The following is a 26,334-nucleotide window of genomic DNA, read 5'->3' as shown; positions in this document are numbered from 1 at the left end:
AGAAAAATGGGCAGTTTACTAGAAGAAAAGCAGCGTTCCAATTTTGGAATGATATAATATGAATGGAACTTCAGTCCTTTTTACCATATACCTTTATTTTTTCACTGTATGTAATGTGTATTCTCATCTCTCTCGCCCACATACGCACCTCAAAAGCAGATCTATTAAACTTTCAACTGAAATCTCTATAACAAAAAAAAAAAAAAAAAAGAGTAAAAAGTTAAAAATAAAATCAAGTGAAGAGGGTAGACAAGAAAAGTAGAAGGGAATTGATGAGTATGGTAATATTTTACCACTTCTGGGTCTTCTAATTACTCATTAAGTGGAGAGACAGAAATTCTTGTCGGCAAGGCAATACCAAATGCTGACTGCTCACCAACTAAGCTTTTTGCTAGTATGATATGCTTAGCTCCACTCATTTTTTTCTTTCTTTTTTCTTTTCTGGGTTAAAGGGAAAGGAAATATAATGATTAGTATAGGACGACATCTCTTTATACAAGAATCTTCCCCTCTTCCAATGCTACTCATTATACAAACCTTTATTATTTATTTTCTTTTCCCTTTCTCTTGCCGTTTTATTCTTGTTTTTACGTTAGGGTTCATTTCTTTTAAATTCATCTGCTGCTCGTCTACCCCACAAACCTAAAAGAGAGATTTTTGTTGTTTCCTATGGGAATTTAATTCATTGTACATGGTATTTACATTATATCATTTCTTACCTTTTTTTGACTATGTCCATATAAACTCGTGTACAAAGTGAAAAACAGAAATAATAATTGACCAAAAATAGATAGAAAAAGGAAAAAGATACTTCTGTTAGTGTCTTTTTCACTATAAATTTAATTGTCTGAAAGAATTCAAGTGCACACGTTTGTATATTCAAGATCACTTTTTATCACAATAAACTGAACCTGATAACATAATATTCATGTCGAGTTGGGGAGATTAAGTAGATAAAAAGTAATTAACATAAAAGTGAAGATGAAGTTAGCAGAGCAATTTGTGTGTATATATAATAATATATAAAGCAAGGTTATATACATGAGATTTGCAAAATGTTGCACATGTAATGATGTTGCTCAATTTAGCTCATTGCCTCTACATTTTGGTGAAATGTCAAAAACATCAAATTATACTAAGATGACTCGCACGTTCTGTAGTGATGGTAGTTGGATTAGCCAAGTACAATAATTTCAACCCTTTTTTAATCTCAAATCCATATCATATAGACAGTGTTCAAAAATAAAGTTTTCTTTTTCTTTTCTATTAGTCCATTTAACTGTATATATATATATATATATATATATATATATATATATATATATATATATTATTGTAATACGCACATAAACGTATGTATAAATTTTGATCTTATATTAAACTTTTTTTGTATATAATAATATCGATGATTCTTATGGACCACCAACCTTCTCTCTTTTGGTAAAGAAAAGCTCAAATTATTGGGTTTCACCTACAAACCTCAGCATTAGAAAATACCCCTCCTTTAAGGAAAGAAAGATACGGTCTTACTTCAGTTTTCACTGTTCTTTCACATGGTATCCTTTAATATATATTATTGCTAAGGTAAATTAGCTTCTCTTAGAAAATGCTGCCAAAAAGTCTTCTCTCTTTATGTTTTTTCCACACCAAACCCTATTTGTTTTTGTTCATTATGTACTCATTTTATCATTTTGCAATACACTTGTGGTCCTAGCTCGCATCACCTCAACATGCATATGCATGCTTGTAGTTATATATATATATAGTTCGTACGTATTTCTTTTTCTCTTTTCTTTTCTTAATGCTGGTGTAAATTCAGTGCATAACTCGTTTATCTAAAAAAGACAATTAAAAGCTTAAATCTATAGTTGCCCTATTTATTTTTTAAATTTAATATACTTTTCAAAGTTATTTTATTTTTTATTATATAAATTTTTCTTTACAAATGACTACCATTGGATACTGAAAAACACCTTCATTGGTGATAGAAATAAAGTAAAAATAATCAGCGGAAAATCTCCCATGTTTTTGTATAGCTCTCTCCCTCCCCCAATTCTAGTGAAATTTTTTTATTACATGACCTTGTAACAGTAATTTTTGTCGTAATTAAGAGCACAATGGTTTGCATTATGGCGACAAAGAAAATAAATATTATTACTTTAAGTCATTTCTGATTACGAAGCATTTAACTATCTGTTTACTCAGTTTCAACAACAAGGTATGGGATGGGACAGAAAGATTAAAAGAACAAAAGGGTGGTTAAATGGGTTAAAAGAAGCTTTACAATGAGACTGGAAATTCAAGCAATCTTATGAGACGTTAGAATTAAAAGTGATAAAATAACATGTGATTAAGTTACCTAATTTCAATGGGGGCGATACTGGAACAGGTGGGTTACATAATTAATAATGATCTAAATTATATACATGTTCGACCTAATGTGGTATGACAGTAAGTTGAGAGTCCAAACTTTGGAATTTCTTCAAAAAGATGAAACTTACTAAAATGAAAATAAGAAGTTAATTAGTAGAAATAAATGGCTGTGAAAGAGAAGATTAGACCACTAATGACTTTTGATTACATAATACTCATATTAGAATGGTAAGGTTACGCTTAGAGACCTCAACAAATAGAGAATATATTCTCTCTATGGTTATATTAATATTTATATATATACACACAGAGACGCAGAGACAGGACTGAGGAATAGAGCTTGAAGGACTGTTGAGTTAGAACCACTGATCATGCTTATTTGTTTACAATTCTATTACAGGTTAATTTGTTTTTTATTCTTGTCGTTTCTTTTCCATTAGGTTTTGATACATTAAAGTAACATATTATTTATAATAAGAAATCGAGGGTAGGAAGAACGTGTCATAATCATGGCCTTTTATATTGCTGTATTCGTACAATTGTCTGGGGCCACCGCAAAGGAAATGATAATATTAGTAATTAGCGGTGCAATTTGAAATCTCATAATATACGGTTTCTTTCGTACCATTTTAGCTGACCCAAATAATTATATAGTATTTATAAATTCTATGCGTGTCAAAGCTGTCACCCCATTTGACTAGTCTCTTTTATCCATTACTGTGTTACATTTACTCGTATCTTTTACAAAGAAATTTCCAAATAATGAGACATTTCTTTTAGAAATAAATATAACTATCAAAGACGAGAAAAATACAGTCATGATTACCTTATTATGAATCTTACTAAATAAAATCTATTAAGATAAAATTTTGGCAAGAAATGGTAATTCTTAATTATAAAACTCATGCCAAATTCTAAAACTCTTAATTTTATATCCTTCTTATCTAGAGTATGTGCCATTATCGTTTCTAAGAAGGTAAAACCATTTCATTCACTCTCAATTTTAGCTATTTTTGCAAATATACTCTCAAATGCCTTACAGTAAAATTTAATTTAGCTCTTTCTGACCTTTTGGAATCAATTTAGTTCAAATCTTACTCTTTTAGTTTTAATTATCCAATTTGAGAGAATGTAACCCACTCTCTATAAAACAGAATGAGTTACTAAAAGATAATAAATTAATAATCTTACTAATTTTTTAAATTATGTATTTAAATATTTTAGAACTGATATTAGTTTTTTTAAGAATTAGTAGATTAATTTTTTTAAAATTTGTGTGGGAGAATGAATGACTTTCATTTTCTGATGTTAATTTAATTAAAATAATAAAATTTTAAATTAAAAGAGCTTAAAAGTTCAAATTGAGCGTGACCATACAGTTCAGGGGCCAAATTCAACCTTTAATTCCTCTGTATATTTAGTGAAGGTTGACCTGGCAATAGAGTATTAAAGAAAAGGGAATTGATTTAAAAAGAAAGAAAAGTGTCACGTGGGGTATAAAATAGGATTATTTATAATATATATGGAATCTCATTGGTCAATGTCCGTACACATCACGCCCCTTTTTGTTTTTTCGTCTTACGTCATGTGATGGCTCCCCTTTCTAATTTATATTTCACAACTGTTCTATATTGTATTTTTTTTAAATTTATCTTTTTAACAAATATTCTTTATTATTTATAAAATTTATATACAAATTTCACATAATATTTATCTCTAATTTCTTCAAGCAATTCTCTAATTTATAAATATTGTAACAATAATGACGTATGATTTTCATTTGCCAATCACCGGATGAGTAAATTATCCAAAAGCCTATTAAGTTACATTCTATGTAATACAAGATAAAAATAATTATAATTATATAATCAAGTTGGAATTTACTCTTAAAGTAGTTTTTTATCATTATCTTAGAATATTAGTACTTAAGATTTTACTAAATTAATGTGGTTTTTTTTATTATTAAATTTAAATGGTGTTTAGTTCAAATATTTTATATACATGATAATTATCTCTCGTTGAGTAATTATAATTAAATATTTAATAGACTGAAAAATTATCAGTTAGCAACTAATATAATATGTATCAATTATGTTTTAGAATTTCTATTATTAGCTTATAGCTAAAGTGATTTATTGATTTATTTGAACAATATCAGCTATAATTAAATTATTTGAAATATATAATTAGTAGTTTAAATAATTATAATATTTATAACTATGCCATTTAAAATTTTATATTAGTGGAGTTTAGATTTTTAATTCTATTTTAAAATAATTTTTATAAATATCTTTAATAATATATACGATTGAGCTAAGAATTTAATTATAATAAGCTATTTTATTAATCTTTATTAAAAATATTATAACAAAATAAATTATACTTTTTAAAATCTTATCAAATGGTCGAATTTACCAACTACCAACTACCAACTACCAATTATTAGTCATTAATTATCAACTACATTGGTCAACGGACCAGATAAATCCCTAATATTTGGCAAAATAAAATAGTTATGCAACAAAATTATTTTTATTCGTTTATTTTGAAAAGTTATAGATATCTATTTTTTCTTCTTTCTTTATTATACTCATGTTATTTTTAATGGTTGAGATTAATTATAGACAAGTGCATTTATCTTAAAAATATAATATTTAAAGTAATTTAGCTTTTTAGCAATCTACTACAATTTGGATAAGTAATGCAATGTCATTGTGCAAAGTGAATTATGTCCTGATCTATCAAAAGAAGTCTTAAAATGAAGATTAGGTGTGAATTTTATTTATAAACTCAGATGTGTTTAAAGAAAAGAATTCATTAGTTCGGTCCCCCCTAAATCAAATGATGATTTTATAAAGGCCTTTTAACCTAACTATTTTTTGTATATTAAAACAATTCATCATTATGTCTAATATGTAAAAATATATTGAAGCTTCAATCTTAAGCACCTCATCAGGCAATCTTTTGTGAAATTATTATTTTTTGGTAATTTCTTTAATAAAAATCATATGACAAAATAATAATATAAAAAATTTTGTCATTGACCCACGTGGATGGCACGTGGAGCTATCAGAGACGACAGCAGCTCGGATCTCCTGCGACAATACTCATAGCATAAGGTGGGTAAGATTGGCCTTTCAAAATGGTATTGACTTTCAACAAAGTCACACCAAAGACTGATGAATAGAATTCTGACCAAGTGAGATGAAGTCAAAAAATATCAGAGGATAGTATTAGGGGTGAGCACACACCCAACTTTTGTCTTCTTCCAAATTGAGTATGCTTTTGATTTAATTTCTTAAAGACTAAAATTAATTTAGTTGGGTTTTATATTAAAAAAATAAAACCACTTGAATTAAAGTGAATAAATTTTAATTTTTTCAACTTAATTGATTTTTTAGTTTATTCTTTTCATCTTATAAGTAAGTTAAATATTAATATTTTCTTCAATTTTTTTATGACATAAATATATTTTAATCATCACACAATATTCTAGTCTCTCATTCTTAAATTAAAATTGTATTATTTATCGCGCTTTATATAAAATAACTAAAGTAAGTCAATTATTTTATAAAAACTAATAAAAAAATTATCATTCAAAGACTCGTTAAAATATATTAAAAGTAAAAAATAATAACAAGTTGAGTTGATTGAGAATAAAGATATGAGTTTGTATGGGGGAGATAGGGGGGTTTTTAGTAATTTGCTCTTGTAATGACCTAAGGAATTATATAATATAGTTGCAGATTAAACCGAGCTTTCATAATCAATGAATGGAATCATAACTGCCATCTTCTTTCTTTTTCTTCTTTAGTCTCTCACTTCAAATTATAATTAAATATCAATTATTAATATTAACCGATAGTTTATTCATATTAAGTAATACTCATTTGATAAAAATTAAAAATCGATTACCTATTAATAAAAAAGATTTAATGAACGATAAATTAATATTTAAATTTATTTATTTATTTATTTTAGTGGTTTGCGAATGCCCAAATAAGAGACCGCCTGTATTTCTCTTTATTTTATGCGCGTCTCTAATATTATGTTTTAGTCTATTGCATATATTCTTTTAACACCCCTATCATCCTTTGTAAACCTTTCTATTTCTTTATTAAGAAGAACGCTAATCCCTCTTTATTTCATAAAGAAAGTTTTAATCTTGATTTGTTAAATCTTTTTTTCTTAATTTGAAATAACATTGTTTATTGTTTTGCATAATTGAAACAACAACTACAAATAAATTTATTAGATATTTATATTATTTTATTATAAGCTATCAACTATAATTTTATTCAATAAACTATTAATCGATTTCTGCTGTAGTCCATAATTAGATGGTTTCTGCGATTTGGAGTAAAAAGGGAAAACTCAATTAATAATATTTTATTTTCTAAATCTCCCTGATTTAGGCTGATTGGAGAAAGAATACCGGTCCCTGACTGACTATTCAAAACAAATGATAATAATAATTGAAAAGAAGAAGCAGCCGGTCATTGGGGTTTATGATTTGTGAAAAGCTACGGTGAGAAAAAGTGGGTCTTGTGGGCCAAATGTCCAATAAACTTATTTGATTGAGTACCCAAATTTTTTACTATAATATTGTTATTGTTTTTTATTTTTATTTTTATTTTTTCTTCCACTTTTTCAGCAGTCAATCATGGTTTGATTTAATTATAATACTTTAGGAGCATAATTATTGTTAATTCCTGTATTGGAGTCAAAATTTAATATACAAAGTAGTGTATTATGTTATTTGGGCACCCAAATTTGACATCTGTTTATCTCTGAGAAGGTGATAACTGTCTTTTAAGCAAGTGGGGTGTCCCTCTGTTTTCGTTTTAGCCAAAAGTATTGGCTTAGGTCACTGTATAGCTACTGTATAAAATCTTTAAAGAAGATTTGGTGAATGTATGTTAAATTATTAATCCAAGCTTATTGGATTGCTTAAAGAAAAGAAAGTCTACTACTGGATTGGCTAATTATTGTTTTTAAGTTGAAAAAAGGCACATGGTATTTATAGTTTCATAGAATTGTTCGGTAGCACATGTGCTAGAGTGACCATTATGATTTTGAAAAAATGAGAAAAGAGATGTGTGATAATTATTGTGTTAGAATAATTTGTACATTGTAGGTATACCTCATAATTATTAGAATCCTGTAGTTGGAATTATATATGCTTTAGTTTTTATACTGCAACTAACGACTTCATTTGTCTTTGCCCTAGTGGAAACTTCCAATCATCTAGCTACTAATTCTATAAGAATTTAAACCAACACCAATTGACAAAAGATATACTAGCTAAAGGCATGAATAAAATTGAAGTGTATGTGTAGAATTATGTATATACTATTGGCAAATGATGAACACCATCATCATCATCATTATCAACAAGTGTTGGGATATAATAAAGATAGCATGTGGGTGCAAATTTTGTTGTCAAAAGACGAAAAAGAAAGAAAGAAAAAAAAAAAAAAGAAACAAAAGGGAGATTATTATTGCAACTAAATGTGGTAATATTGGAGATCTAAATCATATGATTACAAATTCTAATATCATTAGCCATATATGCCATTTGTATTGTAGAGTATGATTTCGTTTGATTAGGATTCTGAATACGGACATTAACATACACACAGTTACAAGAACAAAGTGACTTTAAGAGAACATTATGGTGGTTGTTTGTGCATGAAAAAGGAAAAAGGGAGAAAACAGAAAAAGTGGGAACTTTTTAGTTTCATGAATTTATAGTACTGTAGTTTTTAAACCGAGTTTCGTGACTTGGAATTGAAGGACAGAATTTGCTAATCATTATGTTAAATATTGGGTCAATGAAAAGTCTTGTATCCTCACATGGGCTTGGAGCACCAAGCAGCAGACATTCAAAAGAGCCTAAATTTAATTAACCATATTGTTGAATCTTTTTCAAGAAATACGAGGCGCACCCTATTAAAATGTTGATGAACACCATATGGGTCTTGTTTTAGTTTTTGATATTATTGGGAGATTAATTCCATATATGAGTTACTGACACATATTTAAGGGGATCGAAAAGCCAAATTCTTTGTCATCGAGACAATCGTAGACCCACAGCCCACTACCACTAACTACTATATTTCCCTAGCTCTCTCCTTTTATTGAATGTCTGTAAAGACTAAAGACTAAAGAAAGTAGTTTGAGAAGGAGAGAGGACGAGTCTTTTTGGGTCAGGACAGCAATCCCTGTCCTGTCATGGCAGATATGTAGAAAAATATGCAATGTATGATACCAATGATATATATTTACAGGTAATCTTCTTTGACCACAAAAAGAATGTACTACACCATGAATGACCACTGTACACTGATATCTGATCAACGAAAAATATATCTTACTGGGGATCACTGGCTGGCTATTGCTTCTCTAGGCCTTACTGATATATTCTATTGCAGGAGAGTAGATTACATGTTCACATTACATATTTTAATGTTTCAATTATACTATAAATATATATTATTATTGATTTGCATAAACCCTTAAACCACCAACGATGCATTTTTAACTAGTGAAATTAATACCACTAGATGTCAAGCTCTTGGACTTCTAGTTCCTTCTTACTGAAACCTTCATATCTTATATGTGTATTGTTTTTGTTCTTCAGCAACAGTTATACTTGAATTGAGAATTGGGCAACGGCAAAAGGAGCAATCAAACATGAAAACACAGGTTACATGTTTGGAAAGCCGTAATTCAAGAAGTTTAATTGCAACTGCCTAGACAATCTTCCCAGAAAGACTTAATGGCTATAAAAGAAATATAAAGAAGAAGAAGAAGAAGAAGAAGGTAAATCATCATAAAACCGTAACAACCATTTTGTCACATTGCCTAAGCTACAGTGCACTCACAAGCTTAGTCCGTACCTTAAGTATAGTCTTTCCTTAATTATATTTTTTTAATAAAATAAATTTATGAGAATTAATATTATATTAAAATTATTAATTTTCTTATTTTGATATATGCATTTATTTTTTATAGATGAATTTTTTTAAATTATAATAAATAAATTTAAAATTAATATTATATCAAAAATATATTTTGAATATATTTTTATATATTTAAAAAAGCTAGTCATTTATTTTCTTATTTTATGACCGTCGTAATTATTTTGATTATAAATAATAATATATATTAAATTTATACATAAAATTAAATTGATATTTTAATATTTTATAATTAATTAAAATATTTTAAAATAATAATAAATTATTTCTAACATCTTTGTTAGTTTTGTATATTTTAAGATTTTATTAATATAAAAATATAAATTATAAATTAACTAATAGAAAAACTATAGAATCGTACATAAGTTTAAATACATACCAATAATAAGTATATGTGTCAAAAAAAAATCATATTTGTTAGGATATAGTAACATATGTCAAAAAAAAAAAGATTAGATACATATTAATATTTTTTTGTTCATTTATATGTACTAAAATATTTATTTTTTACATATATAATATCCATTAGATGTATTTTATAATAATTAACTTTTTTATATTTAAATATTCATTGTCTATAAACTTAATATTCATTATGGTTAATGTTAATGTTTATTTCGTTTAATATATTATTCATCAATATTAATATTAATGTTCATTATCTAGTACTGTAATATTCATTGTCTGTATATATAATGTTCATCAATATTGTTAAATAAAAATATTAATTATTTATGAAAGCTTTTATTATTTTTGTAATGCATATTGATTTTTTTTATAATTGATGTAAATATTCATCATTTATAGGCATAATATTTATTAGTTTTATCAATGGACATTCGTCATTAATGAAAATCATACCCACTAATCTATTCAAATAAATATATATAATATAGATATAACATAAATCATACTTACACAGTTGTAAATGCATTCTACTTCTAAAGTGTATAATGCGGAGACTTTTGTCCCAACTTTTTCTTTATTTTAAAATTTATAATAAAATTTTATAAAAATTAATATTATATTAAAAATTATATATAAACTTGAATTTCACATGTCCATAATAAGTACACTTGTCAAAATTAAAAATTATATATGTCAGAATCTAGTAACACATGTCAAAAAACTTTTATTTGACCATATACATATTAATATTTCTTGTTGATTTATATGTACTAAAATATTCATTTTCTATATGTATAATGTTCATTATATGTAATATTTTATAATAATTAATTTTTTTGTAATAAAATATTCATTATAATTAATTTTATGTTTATTTTCTTTCATGTATTATCCATCAATGTTAATATTAATATTCATTATCTGCATATATAATGTTCATCAATTCTTTCAAATAAAAATATTAATTATTTATAAAAAAATTATTATTTTTATGATGCATCTTGAAATTTTTTTATGATTGATATAAATATTTATCATTTACAGGCATAATATTTATTAGTTTGTCAATAGATATTTATCATTAATGAAAATCATACTACTAATCCATTCAAATAAATATATATAATATAAACATAACATTAATTGTCCTTATATAATTGATAAAAAAATAAAATCAAACTAAAATTATATTACAAATATTTACATTATAGTATACGTATATTTTCAATAATAAGTTAAACAATAAATAATTTATATTTAAACAATCAATATTTAATATAAAATCAATCAACATGAATTACTTAAAAAAAAATACATCAACGTATGACGCGTGTCAATATTTGATCCACGTGTCAAATACTATTGTAAATTCTTTTACCTATTAAACGGCAGTGAATGAATCTCCAAGTCCATAAAATTATATGAATCGGAATCCATCTTATGACCTCTCCTTTCTCTAACTGAGCATCCTCACTTCTAAAATGGAAGGTGTTGCTGAATCTATAAAAATTAAATTTGAAGCTGGTCTAGTGTCGATGGCCCACTTTTAATGGGCCGAACAGGGTTACCGGTCACAGTACATGGTCCCTGAAATTGCAAGGGCTGACAACACCTAATGACAGCCCACCAAAATACCCGCCACGTGAGAACGTGTCGAAAAGACAATGGTCCACGTGTGTCCTTTCAAAACCACAACTTACTGTTTCCAAATTCCCTCCATTTTCATAGCTCCCTGGCTGACGTTATTCTCCGCTTTCCTGAAACCACTGTGCACGTTAGCAATTAATGGCCTCTCTATCAACCTCTATCCAACCAGGGCGAGTTCGGGTCCTTAAAGAAGGATTAGAAAAGCAGACGGGTCCTGTTATTTACTGGATGTTTAGAGATCAGCGGTTAAGAGACAATTGGGCTTTAATACATGCCGTTGATCAAGCTAACAAGGCCAATGTACCTGTTGCTGTTGCTTTTAATTTGTTTGATCAGTTTCTAGGAGCTAAAGCTAGGCAATTAGGGTTTATGTTAAAGGGCTTACGTCTACTTCAGGGCAAAATTGAAGAGAGACTTCAAATTCCGTTTTTTCTATTCCAAGTAAGCTCTTCCTTTCTCTAAAGTAAAATTTCAAATTTCATTATCTTTAAAAATTTGTGTCTCGGGAAATGGCTGTTTAGGGTTGTAATTCTGCACTGTGTTTTTTTTTTAGATGATAACACAATACAGGGTATTGTTTTAATTGTAATACCAAATTCAAATTCCCTAATAGGGGAATGCTTTTATGCACTTTAAACTTGAATTGGGTTCACAATAAATTTGCTATGTTATGTTTGTTAATTTTTTTTGTTGAGAACCCAGCTAACTCTGTTAGTCTTACATAATATTTCCTTAGCGGTTAAATTAAGCATTCTCTTTGATATTTATTGTTTTTCTTTTGTCTTTTTTTTTTTCTTATGGGATTTAACATGAAGGGAGCAGCTGAAGATACGATTCCGCAGTTCTTAGGAGAGTGTGGGGCTTCACTTTTAGTTACTGATTTCTCACCTTTGAGAGAAATTCGTAAAAGCAAAGATGAAATTTGCATGAGGATCAGTGATACTGTGACCATACATGAAGTTGATGCTCACAATATTGTACCTATTTGGGTAGCATCAGAAAAGTTGGAGTACAGTGCTAGGACTATAAGGAGTAAGATAAATAAAAGGTTACCTGATTACCTTATTGATTTTCCTGCATTACGACCACCTAATACAATGTGGTCTGCTGCTGCAAATAAGTCAATTGATTGGGATACTCTTATTGATGAAGTTTTAAGGTTAGATATCAACCTATTTGAATAAAGCTATGTTGAGCTTCATGAGAATCGTAATTTGATCGTATAAATCTACATGACTAGGAAAGGAGCAGAAGTTCCTGAAATTGAATGGTGCATGCCGGGAGAAGATGCAGCAATGGAAGTATTAATGGGAACTAAAAATGGATTCTTGACCAAAAGGTTGAAGAATTATTCCACAGATAGGAATAACCCACTAAAGCCTCAAGGGCTTTCTGGTCTCTCTCCGTATCTTCATTTTGGGCAGATATCTGCACAGAGGTGCGCCCTGGAGGCATGCAAGGCACAGAAGCTTTGTCCTCAGGTTTGTGGGGTCATTTTTTAAATACATGGTCTAGCATTTTTATATCTATTCATGCAATACATTGGTCCAACTCTTACTTCTGCCCTGTTTTGTTTTATACATATTGTAGTGTTTCTATGTGATTTAAAAAATCTTATTTGTGCTTATTGTATTTTTTATCTACCTGCTCTCTAAAGTCAGTTGACTCGTTTTTGGAGGAGTTGATCGTGCGTAGAGAACTGGCAGATAACTTCTGCTTCTACCAGCCTCATTATGATTCACTGCAAGGGGCATGGGAGTGGGCTCGTAATACCTTGCTGGATCATGCATCTGACAAGCGAGAACATATTTACTCGTGAGTGCGCTTGGCTTGGCTTGCTTTCGTTTATACTTTATCGCACAAAGTTTTCTTTGTTCTTTTGGATGAGGTTGCTAAATTCCAGTGGTGGTTGAATCGGTAGGAAGGAGCAATTAGAGAGGGCACAGACAGCTGATCTGGTAAGCCTAGTTTCGAGACAGTTTTTAATACTAGTTCTGCTACGAAGATTTCAATTTACTGGCAAATCAGCTTCCTTGCCTCGTATTAATTTTTCTCCTCTTTTCTGGATGCAACCCTGTTCGAATTTAAAGGATTATGCATTAGTCAGTATCAACTTAAGCATATCTCTTTGGTTGTCTGTATTTTCCTATGAAGATTCTGATCATCAAGCCACAAATTTCAGCTATGGAATGCTTCGCAGTTGGAGATGGTGTACTACGGGAAGATGCATGGTTTTATGCGGTAAGTTGATTCGCTTTGCTTCTCCGTGTGCTATGCATCCTTATATAGTTAATTCACATTTGTTCTGAATTAGCTAGTCACTGCAAACTTAGAGGATGTTGGCACCAACTAATCAGTGTTGCCATGAGCTACTAGTAACTTATTATTTTTAAACCGATAATTACTCAAAAATACCTAATATTGGATCTCAGAATCTATAAACAAATAGGATATGCCTTCAGAATCTCTTGTAAATTTCTATTTTAATTGTTGAGAATTTGCGCAATTCCATCAAATATTATGGTTAATTGTTAAAAACTCCGTGCAGTATGTATTGGGCAAAAAAGATTCTGGAGTGGACAAGAGGACCTGAAGAAGCTCTTGCAATATCAACATATCTAAACGACAAGGTAATTTACCTTGATCTTGTTGCGCTTTTGTTACCGGAGCTCCATCAGTTTGTGTAACCTAAAATTCTACATGCAGTATGAAATAGATGGAAGAGACCCCAGCGGCTATGTTGGTTGCATGTGGTCCATTTGTGGCGTTCATGACCAGGTTTGGTTTATCTCTCTCTCTCTCTCTCTCTCTGTGGGAGCTCTTAATGTAACGGAGCCATATCCAAACTTAGTTCAGTTGTATACTTGCTATATGCGAACCGAAACTTGCCAATTCCGGTCAATGCATGAGTTGTGAATGATTAATTATGGAGTTCGTAGCTTCAGAATATGTGAGAAAAAAGGTTAGATCATTTAGTTTTTATGATAATACTACTTTTATTTAATTAAAATGGAAAAAACATGAAATTGTAATGCTACTCAAGCCAAAAGGCTTGATCAATACACCCATAAACAACACCCAATTCCATGTAAAAGTTATAATTATTTTCTCTTACGGACTGGTTCACTGTCATCATTTAATTCTTCTTATATGCCAATTTCAGGGTTGGAAAGAGCGACCCATTTTTGGGAAAATTCGTTATATGAACTACGCGGGTTGCAAAAGGAAATTTAATGTTGACAGCTACATTACATATGTCAAGAGGTTTGTGAGTGAAATTAAGAAGAGGAAGGCAGAAACTCAGTTTGGTAGAAAAGCAAAAGAGCCCTGCCATTAGGCCATCCAGATTTCCAGTTGACGAGGGTTATTATTATATTCTGTTAAAAAACAAAATGTAGTCTTCTCGTTTAGATGGATGCTAATCCCAACACAGAAAGAGAAAATCCTTTATCTTTTTATCCATTGTTTTGGAAGATATGTAGAATTGAGAATTTGAGACGGAAGCAAATCTAATAAGAACACTTGACAACTGCTCCTATGGTATGGGCTACATATGCTAATTATAGATATATTATTGTTGCATATGAATATGATACGCAAATCTCCTCCTTTGGTACGAACCTCAACAACTGCTCTGTAACCATTTTTTAATTTCTATATTTCAAGAGCTCAGTTGATGTTGTTTTTCCTACCAGTTAGTAAAATAAGATTATACACAGCATAAAATTCCAACAGTTCCAGTACATCAATGACAATTCACGACCCAAATGCTACATACCTGGTAATGCAGGATGCTTACCCACATGCCACCACAATTATCAAGTAGCAGACAGATTAACACTGGACAAAGAATCAGATAAAATGAATTTGCAATTATCTATGAATACATATGGGATCCGAAAGCTATTGATAAACTCTGATTCAGCCTCTTATACCACCAAAATTATATCTGTAGATCATCCAAAGTGAGTTCATGTGCTGTCAGTAGCTTTAGTTTCTGCAATTTTAAATCAATAGCATATCGTTAAGACAAGAGTCTGTTGTCAATAGCTTTAGTTTCTGTAATTTAAATTCAAACAGAATATCATTAAGACAACAATTCAACAGATGGAAGAGAACCATTAGAGGCCGCAGAGTAAATTACCGTAATAAACTGTGGAGGATCATCAAGACTCGACGAGCCTAGAACAACTTCCCTCTGTAGCTTGCTTGTAAGCTTGTGGCATACCCTTAGCTAAGGATTATTATGAGAGAGAGAGAGAGAGAGAGAGAGAGAGAAAGAGAAAGAGAGAGAGAGAGAGAGAGAGAGATGAGTATACTAAGAATATTTGAGATCTAACAATCATTCAAATGAACTTGAGATTAAACTTTTCATACCTCAGATCTAGTAGCTCCACCTACGATAAATACAAATATACGCCGACCCATCCTTCTAAAATCACTAGATGCATGTCTCAGTATCGAATCACTGTCAGGTAACAGAAGAAGCTATTAATCAAGGATGCAAGAACAGGAAGCTTCAAAGCCACTATAAGTTTATGGGAGCTTTCCTAGCAGTCCAAAAGTTGTGCATAATGGATAAGACAACCTTGTAGCTATTAATTTTCAGCTCGTACATTGATATAGAGACCATGACCACGAAGACCATATGAACAAGAAATGGAACAGACATTGGAAAACTAGACTAAACGGGCAGGGCTTAAAAAGAAATCATCAAAGAGTCTAATCCTCTACTGATTATTCACAGCTCAAGCAATGAACACAACACCTTGAATACCCATCATCAGAGTTTCTAGGTCGGGCCCATGTTGCTGCCGGTCTTGATCTCCTTGAATGGACAACTGGAGCTTGATTTACTGAAGCAGGGTGGGATGTACCATGGAAAGTTGCACTTGGGTCATTCATACATGGATATTCTTCCTTGGATAATTCTCCTTTGCTGAGTTTTTCAATAAGTTCCTGAAATTGACATTCTGTTACATAATCTTGGAAAAAGTTTGCAAAATGAAAGTAATGTTTTACCATATGGTAACAAAGAAAGTTTATCAAGAAGCCCTTGTTTGAAATCAACATCATTAAGTTATAATCAATGCTCACAAGCAAAAATTCTACCTTTGAACCATTCAACTAACAAGTCCAAATCTTTTGTCAACACTAGGCTCAAGACACAACTGAATTTCCACTTCAAACAGAAACATATAAGAAAGAAATGAAGAAGGCACTATGAACGTGGAAACATGTAGAAATACCCAGAACACGGAAAACATCATATTGAAGTGCAAACATATGTATTCAAGACAATTCAATGTGTTAGAATTAGTGCAAAATTCGCGCTAAAACAAAATATTGTTGATTTCAATTGTTGCCAAAAAATGAAGCTTGTCAAATAATGAATGGTAAATCTTGCGTGCACCTTTTCTTACAAAAAAAAGTAAAAGAAAAACCCTGAAAAACATGTGTATACCATCAGAGGTGTTAGAAGCTGGAAGAGTTTATGAGAATGATCCTAACTTTAAACGTACCTCTATCATAGGATAAAATCGTGATAATTGCCATGTTGTTTCTTCAGCACCAGAGCGGTCTTTTCTAGCGGCGCGTTTCTTCTGGCAGTTGAGCAGAAACAGCAAATGTAAGTGAAAAGGTCTAGAAATTACCAAACATGAGCATCATCTCATCAAATGTATGTTTACCTTGTGAAGGTCAAACTTCAAAGAAAAAGCTCCTGCTGAACCTTTTTTGGATTCCAGAGACCCAATTAATCTCATATTATTCACAGCATTCATGTCATCTTCTGGTAATTTTGCTAACTGGTGGAATTCAGACTGTCAGATTAGTATGTCTTCAAAGATATTTTGAAAATAGCACCATTAAGAAAGGCATAATTCACCTAAAACATCCATTGATTTCAAAATGGAACAAGAAACTTCATAGCAGTAAAAAGAGAAAAAGGAGAACCTTCATTAGATTAAGACCCTTTTCACCATCGAACTTCTCAGGATAAATGGCTGCAAGAATCATCAACAACCGCAACTTATTTTCACGAGTTGCACCCTGCATAAGTTGTAGTTGCAAATTTTTAAGTATATTTGACAAGTTGTAATACTTCCCTTGTGATTTTCTACAATCCTCACCTCATTTGTGTTCAAAAACCTAATTACATCAGTCGTTCCTTTATCTCCAAAAACTAGGTCCTGTTCCAGTTGCCCTATGTCCCGAAGCCCCAATTCCCTGATAATTCTGTTAACTTTTCCTGCAATCTGCATCCATGGAAAGTAACTTGCATGAAGAAACCAGAATCACAAATAAACAAACATCATAAAGAATCTCACAGCAATTTTGGATGTATTCAGTTTCAAATTTTCCTCTTAGATATCCACATCTTGTCATTTCTGAAAAAAACTCTTTCATAGGAAAGAAAATCCTTATTTAATTGCCAAACTTGTACACTAAGTTGGACTTAACACTGGGAACAGAATCTCCAGGTTCGGTTATTGTAGGGTACAAAAAGTACTTTCTGTTCAGAACTCAGAAGTAAGAAACTAACCTCTACATGGAGGGAAAGCTTGTCAATTTGTTCACTGTATTGCGGCAATGCTTGAACCATCTTTTGTAAATCCCGTGTGGAAAGTTCACCATCTCTATACAAAAAGTGAAGACTTCAAGATGAGAAAAATATCGTGAAAGTAGTCAATCATTCAATAATAGAACTCTGGAAAACAAACAACTGAAAGATTGATAGGCCGTTATAGCATATGTGCTATTCTGCTTAAACAAGGAAAATAAAATGAAAAAAAAAAAATTGATATGAAACATATACCAGTCTTATATGGCATATTAAAACAAAGGGAGAAATGTGCCAGAAACTACTCCATAGGTACTGCTAACTAGGAATTTGAGATTGCTGTTAGTTACTAAAACAGCAGGTTTAGAAATTTTTTTGATTTGATAAATTAATTTTTTTAACTGCTTTGGTCAACTTGTTTTCGGAAAAAAGTATTAATTTACCTTCTTCATAAATAAAAAAATTTGAAAAACAATTTTGTCAGCCGCAATCCCAAACAGGGCTATGCCCCAGTCTTAAACGTCATTATGGAGACAATGAAAAGGAAGAAAAACTGTTGCAGGCGTTATAACTGGTACACCCAGTTATTGACTGTTACTTTCTTGATATGGCCATGACACCTGTTAGACCAAATATTCCTCCTTACGTTTTTGCAAACTAATTTTTTTAAGGAAGTCCATGGTAGCACTAAAATTAACTGTTTGCAACTCCCTGGTTGTGACCTAGTGATCACAAATTAAAACCCTAAATCCATCCTCTTCTTACTTTTCCATGCTTAAGATCCACTCCCTGCTCCAAAGAGTATACTTTTCAACTCTCAACGTGTACAATCATTTTCCTAAAGATGCCCCTGTAAAAAATCACTAACCTCCTCATACTAAATATATATAACCCCTCCCATGGAATGACAAATAATATAGCTAAAATAGTAGGAAGGTCGAAAAAGTGAAGAGGAAATTGTGGGAAAACACAGGATGTTTCATGCTTCAAAAGACAGCAAAAGACTAAGTAATATCCAAAAAGCATAGCCAGAAATATTAAGAATAAGAAGCCTATTAACTTTAGTACAGCCTAGAGATGAACACCATTTACTACAGCAAAAATTGCATTTGTATGTCACACTACTATGCTTATATATTGAGATCTCTCCTCATTCCGGAGTTGATAAAACAGAATTTACCAGGTTACTCACTGACCATAAAACAGCATTGCATTTCCATCAATGTTATATACCAATGCACAGTGATCAAAATGCATTAAGAAAAATTTAACACCAACCTTGAACCATGTTGAATCTGTGCGGCTTTGTTCTTTGATACAAAGTTGGTCATCTTCTCATGCAACCGTTCACTAGCCTGACAGAGCAGCCAAGCTTCAATGAGCATTTGGATGTTCAAAACATATAAAAGATGTCGAAGCCATACTTACATCTGCTATATGAGCATGGCGAAGCTCAAGCCAGATGGGATCATGCTCCTCTAACAGAACCTCTTTTTTCTCAGCTGGACCACCTGCTTTGTTAGGAATCTAAACAGTAGAAGTACAAGATTGTTATCCAAAAAAGATCCAACTGAAAACACAAGAAGTTATAAAAATATAAGTCTAGATTACCTCATGCACATATTTATTTCCCTCCATGTTAAGTAAATCATGGCACATGGCATCATATGTCCACTCGTGTATAATAGGAGCAATCTAAAAGTGGAAAACACAAAGGTTAACAAAGCCATATGATAAGTGGACAATAACTCAATAATCAATAAATGCTTACCTGATCTATTGATCTATCGAGGATAAGTAGCTCACATGTTTCTGTTTGAGGGAAGTGCTCAATCTTTTGTTTATATTGTGTTAGACGGTCCCAAACTCTAGCAGCAAGTTTTGTGGGGATCAGATCACGAAGAGTTGTCATTGTAGTTACATCAAGGGACTTGGCAGCACGATAGCGCACAAAAGGAAATTCCTAAACGTCAGAAAAATGCTTGCATTAACATATTATTCAAACTTTTTTCTTACATGAGTCATTAAACTAAAAAGTAGATTTCATTAAAGTCGTTAAATTTCAATCTCTCTTGGAAATTACTCAATTTTGATTTTAAAATCAATTATAACACTAAAAGGAAAATCCAACAAAATTAAAACCGTATGTATGCAATCATATTATACGAGAAATTTTTAATAAATGTTGAATGTTAACTGAGCCAAAGACATTTTGGTTACCCACTAAGCACATAAATAATGTTTACAGTTGTCCCTCGAGTTTTTCAAATTGAATTTGGCCAATTTGACATGAGTGAATTTATTATTACAAAAATTGAGATTCAATGATTTTTAAAAGACAAATTGAAAATCTAATTACTTAATAAATATTAGTCACAAGTATAATAACTACAGATGGATTAAAATTAAATTATTTTGTGTACCCTTAAAGAAGCAAAAACTGTAGTTATGCGAGTAGCCATCACATTCAAACATGCATCCCCTCTGCTAGAATCCTCCTCATCCCTGAAAAGTTCTTCTAAAGCCCTCTCATTATCAGTCACAAATCCCTGTAAGAAGAATATCACACGACATTAGGAAAAAAAAAAACAATGATGATGATGATAATTATGATACAATGATGTGAATAATAATAATAACAAGAAGAGACAAGATCAAGCTTCTCAACGTTAATGGAGATTAGAAGAAAAGGTGTAAGGAAACAATTAAGAAGTACAAGGTGTAAGAAATAAATAAGAGGAACTCAAACTTCTTGATGATAAAGTCACGTGCAAGTCTAAATAGGAATAGAAATATTACAGAATCTAATACTCTAATAGGACTGTGTAAAGTGGAAGTTTATTTCATACTAGAACATATTCACCATACATTGTGCATGAGATTGTGATTTTTCCTTCTGTACCATTTAGATCTAACTCTTACAGAACATCCATAAAATTCAAACACCATAAATGATTGTAGTTAATCTTTTCAATCCAATTAAACCTACAATACAGATCTGCTGGTGTTGAAATGGTTCCTATCAAGTGCAAAATTAATATTTCACTGCTGTTTTCTTTGAAAACCTACAATCAGCCCATACAGATCTAAGTATTAAATTAAACTAGTTCTTAGCTCATTTATCATTTTCTCATAGCAAAAGAAGCACCAACTCCTAAAAGTTAAAGAAATATCAGCAAAGTCAAGACAATTTACATTGTGGATGAAGTAGAAGCAAAGAAAGTTTGACAATCAATTGTCATTACCATTCTAAATATTGCTCCAAAAACATGAAATAGAACTCCTTTTCAAAGAAATAAGGAGATATTTAAATCTTTTATTCATTTGACAATAAGTTTAACCCATAATGCAGTAACAAAAAATAAGCATCTGGTATATTATGCATACAATATTAAACTGTTAATGTGGTGTCACATACCTGACTGTCTATAGCAAAATACTCCAAATTCATCTGCATCTCTCTCAAATCATAGAAGTTTCATGTTCATCAGTAACTTTTATAGTATTGATATATCAACATAAAAGGTACTGACTAGCTGACAAATAAGTTTTCAGTACATTCAATCCAAAAAATAATCAAGTTTCTGTGGAAATCAGAATTACACCTCTCTCAATGCTCCTATTCGAGGCAATACACTTGCATCTCTCTTGATATGAGTAACTAATTCTTTTGAAATAGGTGAGCTGAAGAAAACAAATGCCCTTTATCCACAGAAAAAAGAAATCAAAATTCAGTTGAGAACCCTAACAAGTCAGAACTCAGAAAACATGAAACTTAAATTATAATAAAAATCTTTTACATACTTCTTATATAGAGGTGACCTCCCAGACATGTCTGACAAGAACATGATAACACTGCAAGAATGAAAATAAGAAGAATAGATAAATAACAGAAACATATAATTATAAATAAAAATCCACAAATAAGAAGGATTAGAAACAAGAAAGTCAAGGGTCCCATCCCCATGATTTAAATGGCAGTAACTTCAACACTTTCTCTAGAGCTAGCCTAACTCTACTGGAACGACAAATTAATTTCACCCACAGAATCGCACAAAGATTACAAGATAGGATAAATAAGAAGTATATCAGCTATTTCACCAACAGAACAATAGCTGTAAAGAAAATCAATTTCCCCTCAGTTTTTCCTTCTTTACTCTTTTAAACAAAAGCAGGGAGAAGGATGTGCATGATCTCTTTTTCAATTCTAAAGCAAAACTACAAATAGCAGAAAATTCTGAAATTGACAGCCAAGCGGAGGAAGATATATTACTTCTCTTTTGTTGGTTGAATAAAGTATATAGCATCCATGGAAGGTAATGGCTGCCTTCGTCTGTAAATATCTTCTACCACTGCACAGAAAGAAAACAAATAATAGTTCTATTAACTTCTGGGGACAAAAGCAAGAATTCAAATTTTACAATTCAACTCTTTTTACTGCCTCATCTAAGCCATATGCATGTAGGTAATAAGCAGGGATGCCTCGATGTAAATAATCACGAAATATAACAAGGTTGCACAGAAGGAATTTTCCCTTCCTATATGGAGATGATTTGTTATGTAGAGGTTTTCCAGTACTCCAGTTGAAAAAGTTTATTTTTACTTAGTACTATATAAAAATTATAACAATTAATTAAATTTGTTAATAGATTGCTTAAGTTTGCTTCTGATGAAAATAGGATCTTAACCAAGTACGTAACAACTTTGAAGAGGCACTAATTTATTTACCCATACTTTCTGTATACCAAAGCCTTTTCTGCATCTGTATTAGACTTAACGCAATTGTAACAAGGAAAAAAAAAGAAGAATAAACAGAGAGAGAGAACCAGATACCAGGGTCATTAAGTATAAGGAGGAAAGTGAAGCTAAATACTTCAAGAAATGACTATCGATATGGTTCATTCCACACAGTACTTTCACAGAATAGTTATCACAAAAAATAACTTTGAAATAACCAAAAGTTAATTTTGTTCTCTGCAGTTTGCAACTGCTCTCAACAAAAAGAAAAACAAATAATAGCATCATAAACTACAGTAAAGTAAAAAAAAATCCTCTCATCCTATAGTCCAAAGCTTGTTTCAAGAATATTTTGAGAGAATATATGAGAAGCAACCCCTATTTTTCAGAGGCTAAGATTCGGATTCTTACATGAAACTCCTTCCTGCGTAATATCAGCCATCTTGCACGAGTAAGACATGACCTTTACAGTAAGTTTGTCCATGATGAGCACCTATACATAGGTTATTGAAGAAATGGCATAACTTAAAAATTAACATTCTAGATGATGAATATGGAAGGATAATAGTTAATCACACAACAAATTATGATGGAGCATGTTATGCAATACAAATTAACAACAACAAAAACTACTTCTATCTAAGCAGAAATGATTCTGTCTAAGCAATCCTTTCAAAAGACTAGTTACTAAAGGAAATCCTAATATTTAATAGGTCAGGAGAGAGTCAATATGCTAGTACAGACAAGCTGGTAATATAGCATTCTATTGTTTCTTTTTCTGTGAGTGAAAGAAAAATAATCCTGAAGCAGAGGCTGTTTAATTGGTTTGTGGGCGTCAATGCAAGAGTTTACTCAAAAAGTGCTCCATGCCTCACATATTTCAACCTCCATAAAACACCAGATAACCTAATCCTCGAGATACCAAGGGAGTATAGCACAATAAAAATACCATTAAGTTAAAAATACTGGCTGAAGTACCTTCCAGGTTGATTTTGAATTTCCTGTTTTGGCTGACCGAAGCATCTCATGTAACAAACCTGAATAGTCAACAATTCAGATTGAAAAATATACGGAAAATTAAACAGTGCTAACAAGCAACATGGCTATCCGTAGTTTTTTTTTCTTTTGACAATAGAAAAGAAAATTTGAACATAGAAAGACTATCATTAAATTCAAGATGATCTAGTGAGTACAGATTCACGATCTCTGTCTCTATGTAAATATGACTTTACTATTTTTCATTTTCTGAACACAGCAATTAAGCAGATAAAGAACCAAAAAAAAAATTATAATGATGCTGTGTTTCTTTGTGTCACTGCTTGTCAAAATGAGGACGTATGAGCTGCCTTATCACATCATTTAACCTACATTCAGTTTGGAACTGGAAAATATCTTGAGCTGGAAATATATATAAGAATGCTCTTCAAATCATCACACTTTAACTAATCCTATCAATAGGAATAGTAGTACGGCAGCAGCAGCTAGATATACCATGTCTTTGCAATTTCTTGTTTTGAGCCAAATCCTTAATCAAGCAACCCAAAAATCATACTAGTCAACACAAGATTATGTTATCTCATTAACTGAAAGTGGTTATAACAGAAACTCCAATAAATTTAAAATCTTTGGGCAGCATGTTTTAGAGAACTCAAGCATTGTCATCTAACTTTCAAGCAGCTTCAGGAAGATGAGCCACAATTAGCTACTTTCCTCATCTACAGGACTAATGTAAATGATAAGAACTGCTCCAAGTTCCAACTTTATGATCTGTACATCAGATTTCATTTTCCCCGATAAACAAGTACCATTCCGAGAAAAATAAAAAGAAGGCGTAGAAAATGTCCCCTCTTCCTCTAAACCATAGAATCATCTGAAAAGCCATTTGTAGGACAAAAGCATGGTGATGCGTATATAACCCTATGGATCATTGCAACATCAGAATTCCAAAAAAGCAACTGCTTTACGCATGTTAAGCATCCCTAAAAGTTCCTATTCTTTAACATTAATTTGTATTCTGAAAAGGAAAAGTTTGCATTCAAGAATCAATGTTCTAGCACAAATAATAACATGTTCAATCCCAAATATCTTACTATCTCATTCTCAACTTCCAAAATCAAACTACAGCACTTATCTTCCACATACATACACATATTACATCTCAAACCAATAGAGATTTTTTAAAAAATGGCCTAACAATGTTTGCATTTAGCTATTGTTGAACTCGTAACTAACTAATTACACGTATCTCAATTTAGAAAAAAAATCGACTAGTAAAAAAAGACCAAATAATAACATCAAGTGGAACAAGAGTGGTTTAGAAGCAGGTAAAAGAGTTACAAATGGATCATAGAAAATAGCTTTTGTACTTGCAATTGAAATTATAACAAAGGGAAAAAGAGAGCTAACGTTCACGGCTGATTTGTCTAAAATTCTTGTAGTCGCCACCAGAAGATGACGCGTCAGAATCTGAGAAAGACATGTTTTCTGATGGATCCAAATTTGCAAATAGATCGCTGCCGTTAGTGATAGATAGATAGATAAGAGGGAGAGAAAGAAGAAAGTTTAGAGAGATAAAGTACAGAGGAGGAGATCAAAAAGAAAAAAGTGAAAATGGATTTCGAAGATAAAAGACGAACTGTTCTTAATTACAAGTTAATTATCGGGCATAATAATTTATATAATTGAGGATTTTTTATCATTATTTTGAAAAGTCTTTTATAGGTGGTGACCTGTTGACATCTGTGTAGCCTAACTAATTAAACCGGCTAATTTCTATTCCGCGTTTCGCCTCAGAATTTAGGACAGGAGTATGCAGACTGGACCGGGCGGGAGTCTGTTACTCTTTAGCTTTTCTTTTTTTCTTTTCAAACGCTGCCAGTGGTTTGACCAGCATCCGTTATTTCCATATAAATAATAACATAAAATAAGTTTATGAAAAATGTTTAATAAAATTTTAATATTTCAGAATTATTTATTGCATTTTAATAAATAAAAATGATTGAGAATGTTTGAAGTATTTTAATTAATTACTATGCATTTTTAGAATTAAAATTCGTTAGTAATTAATACAATTAAAATATCTGTTTTAAAATTAAAATATTTAATATATATTTATTATACAATTATTTATAAGTATTTTTCGTCAATTTTAAGAGAAAACAACAAAATCTATGAGGTTTAGCACAGTAAACATTTTGTCCATAACATTTTCAAATGATCCGATATTTTGATTTTCCCTTTTTTTTTTTATCAACTATTAACTTTCACCAATTCTTTTCTGAAGAAAAAACTTGCAACAATTTAAAACACTCTTTTAAGATTAAGGCATATAAATAAACAATTTAAATTATATTTTAAATAATTTTATTTTATTTGAAGTGATGGGTATTCTGCCTTTTACTAAATATTTGATTTAAGTATGGTAAACTAAAATAATATAGTACAGAAACCCAAGCCAAGATGTAAAATGTGCTAAATTCTTTAAGTGATATTTAAATTCAAATTGACGTCTTAATGTGCATGAACATACTAATGAAACTATTGCGTAATGAGTTAGTTAGATTATATACCTTAAATTGACATAAAAAGATGAGGATGATTTGGTCCATTTTCAAGAAGACAATG

At 30.8% G+C, this 26,334-nt stretch overlaps 2 protein-coding genes across 3 annotated transcripts; one reads left to right on the top strand and one right to left on the bottom strand.

Moving 5' to 3' along the window:
* Positions 1-11,477: 11,477 nt before the first annotated feature.
* On the top strand, positions 11,478-14,949 carry LOC8272437 (deoxyribodipyrimidine photo-lyase). Of its 2 annotated transcripts, none has more exons than XR_001534708.3 (9): positions 11,478-11,852; positions 12,227-12,570; positions 12,652-12,892; positions 13,069-13,226; positions 13,333-13,369; positions 13,566-13,652; positions 13,960-14,041; positions 14,118-14,189; positions 14,575-14,689. XR_001534708.3 is itself a non-coding variant. In XM_002509575.4 (9 exons), the coding sequence occupies exons 1-9, from the start codon at positions 11,550-11,552 to the stop codon at positions 14,746-14,748; spliced, it is 1,470 nt and encodes a 489-aa protein (XP_002509621.2). In that variant the 5' UTR covers positions 11,489-11,549; the 3' UTR covers positions 14,749-14,949. The 2 variants fall into 2 exon arrangements, 1 of the variants encoding a protein (XP_002509621.2); XM_002509575.4 differs by having other exon boundaries at positions 11,489-11,852; positions 13,594-13,652; positions 14,575-14,949.
* A 157-nt stretch (positions 14,950-15,106) lies between these two features.
* On the bottom strand, positions 15,107-25,360 carry LOC8272436 (SNARE-interacting protein KEULE). The gene is made up of 21 exons (XM_002509574.4): positions 25,117-25,360; positions 23,689-23,747; positions 23,122-23,203; positions 22,247-22,325; positions 21,778-21,828; positions 21,579-21,675; positions 21,392-21,424; positions 20,397-20,522; positions 19,745-19,936; positions 19,585-19,668; positions 19,402-19,500; positions 19,252-19,328; positions 17,956-18,049; positions 17,543-17,668; positions 17,367-17,462; positions 17,102-17,218; positions 16,934-17,014; positions 16,180-16,370; positions 15,789-15,879; positions 15,556-15,645; positions 15,107-15,408 (listed from the first exon to the last, which is right to left on the bottom strand). The coding sequence occupies exons 1-21, from the start codon at positions 25,187-25,189 to the stop codon at positions 15,355-15,357; spliced, it is 1,992 nt and encodes a 663-aa protein (XP_002509620.1). The 5' UTR covers positions 25,190-25,360; the 3' UTR covers positions 15,107-15,354.
* Between the last annotated feature and the right edge of the window lie 974 nt (positions 25,361-26,334).

This window comes from Ricinus communis, chromosome 5, assembly GCF_019578655.1.
Source record: "Ricinus communis isolate WT05 ecotype wild-type chromosome 5, ASM1957865v1, whole genome shotgun sequence".
NCBI classification, from domain to species: domain Eukaryota; kingdom Viridiplantae; phylum Streptophyta; class Magnoliopsida; order Malpighiales; family Euphorbiaceae; genus Ricinus; species Ricinus communis.
The sequence above is the reverse complement of the archived record's forward strand: the minus strand, read 5'-3'. Positions and strand labels throughout refer to the sequence as shown.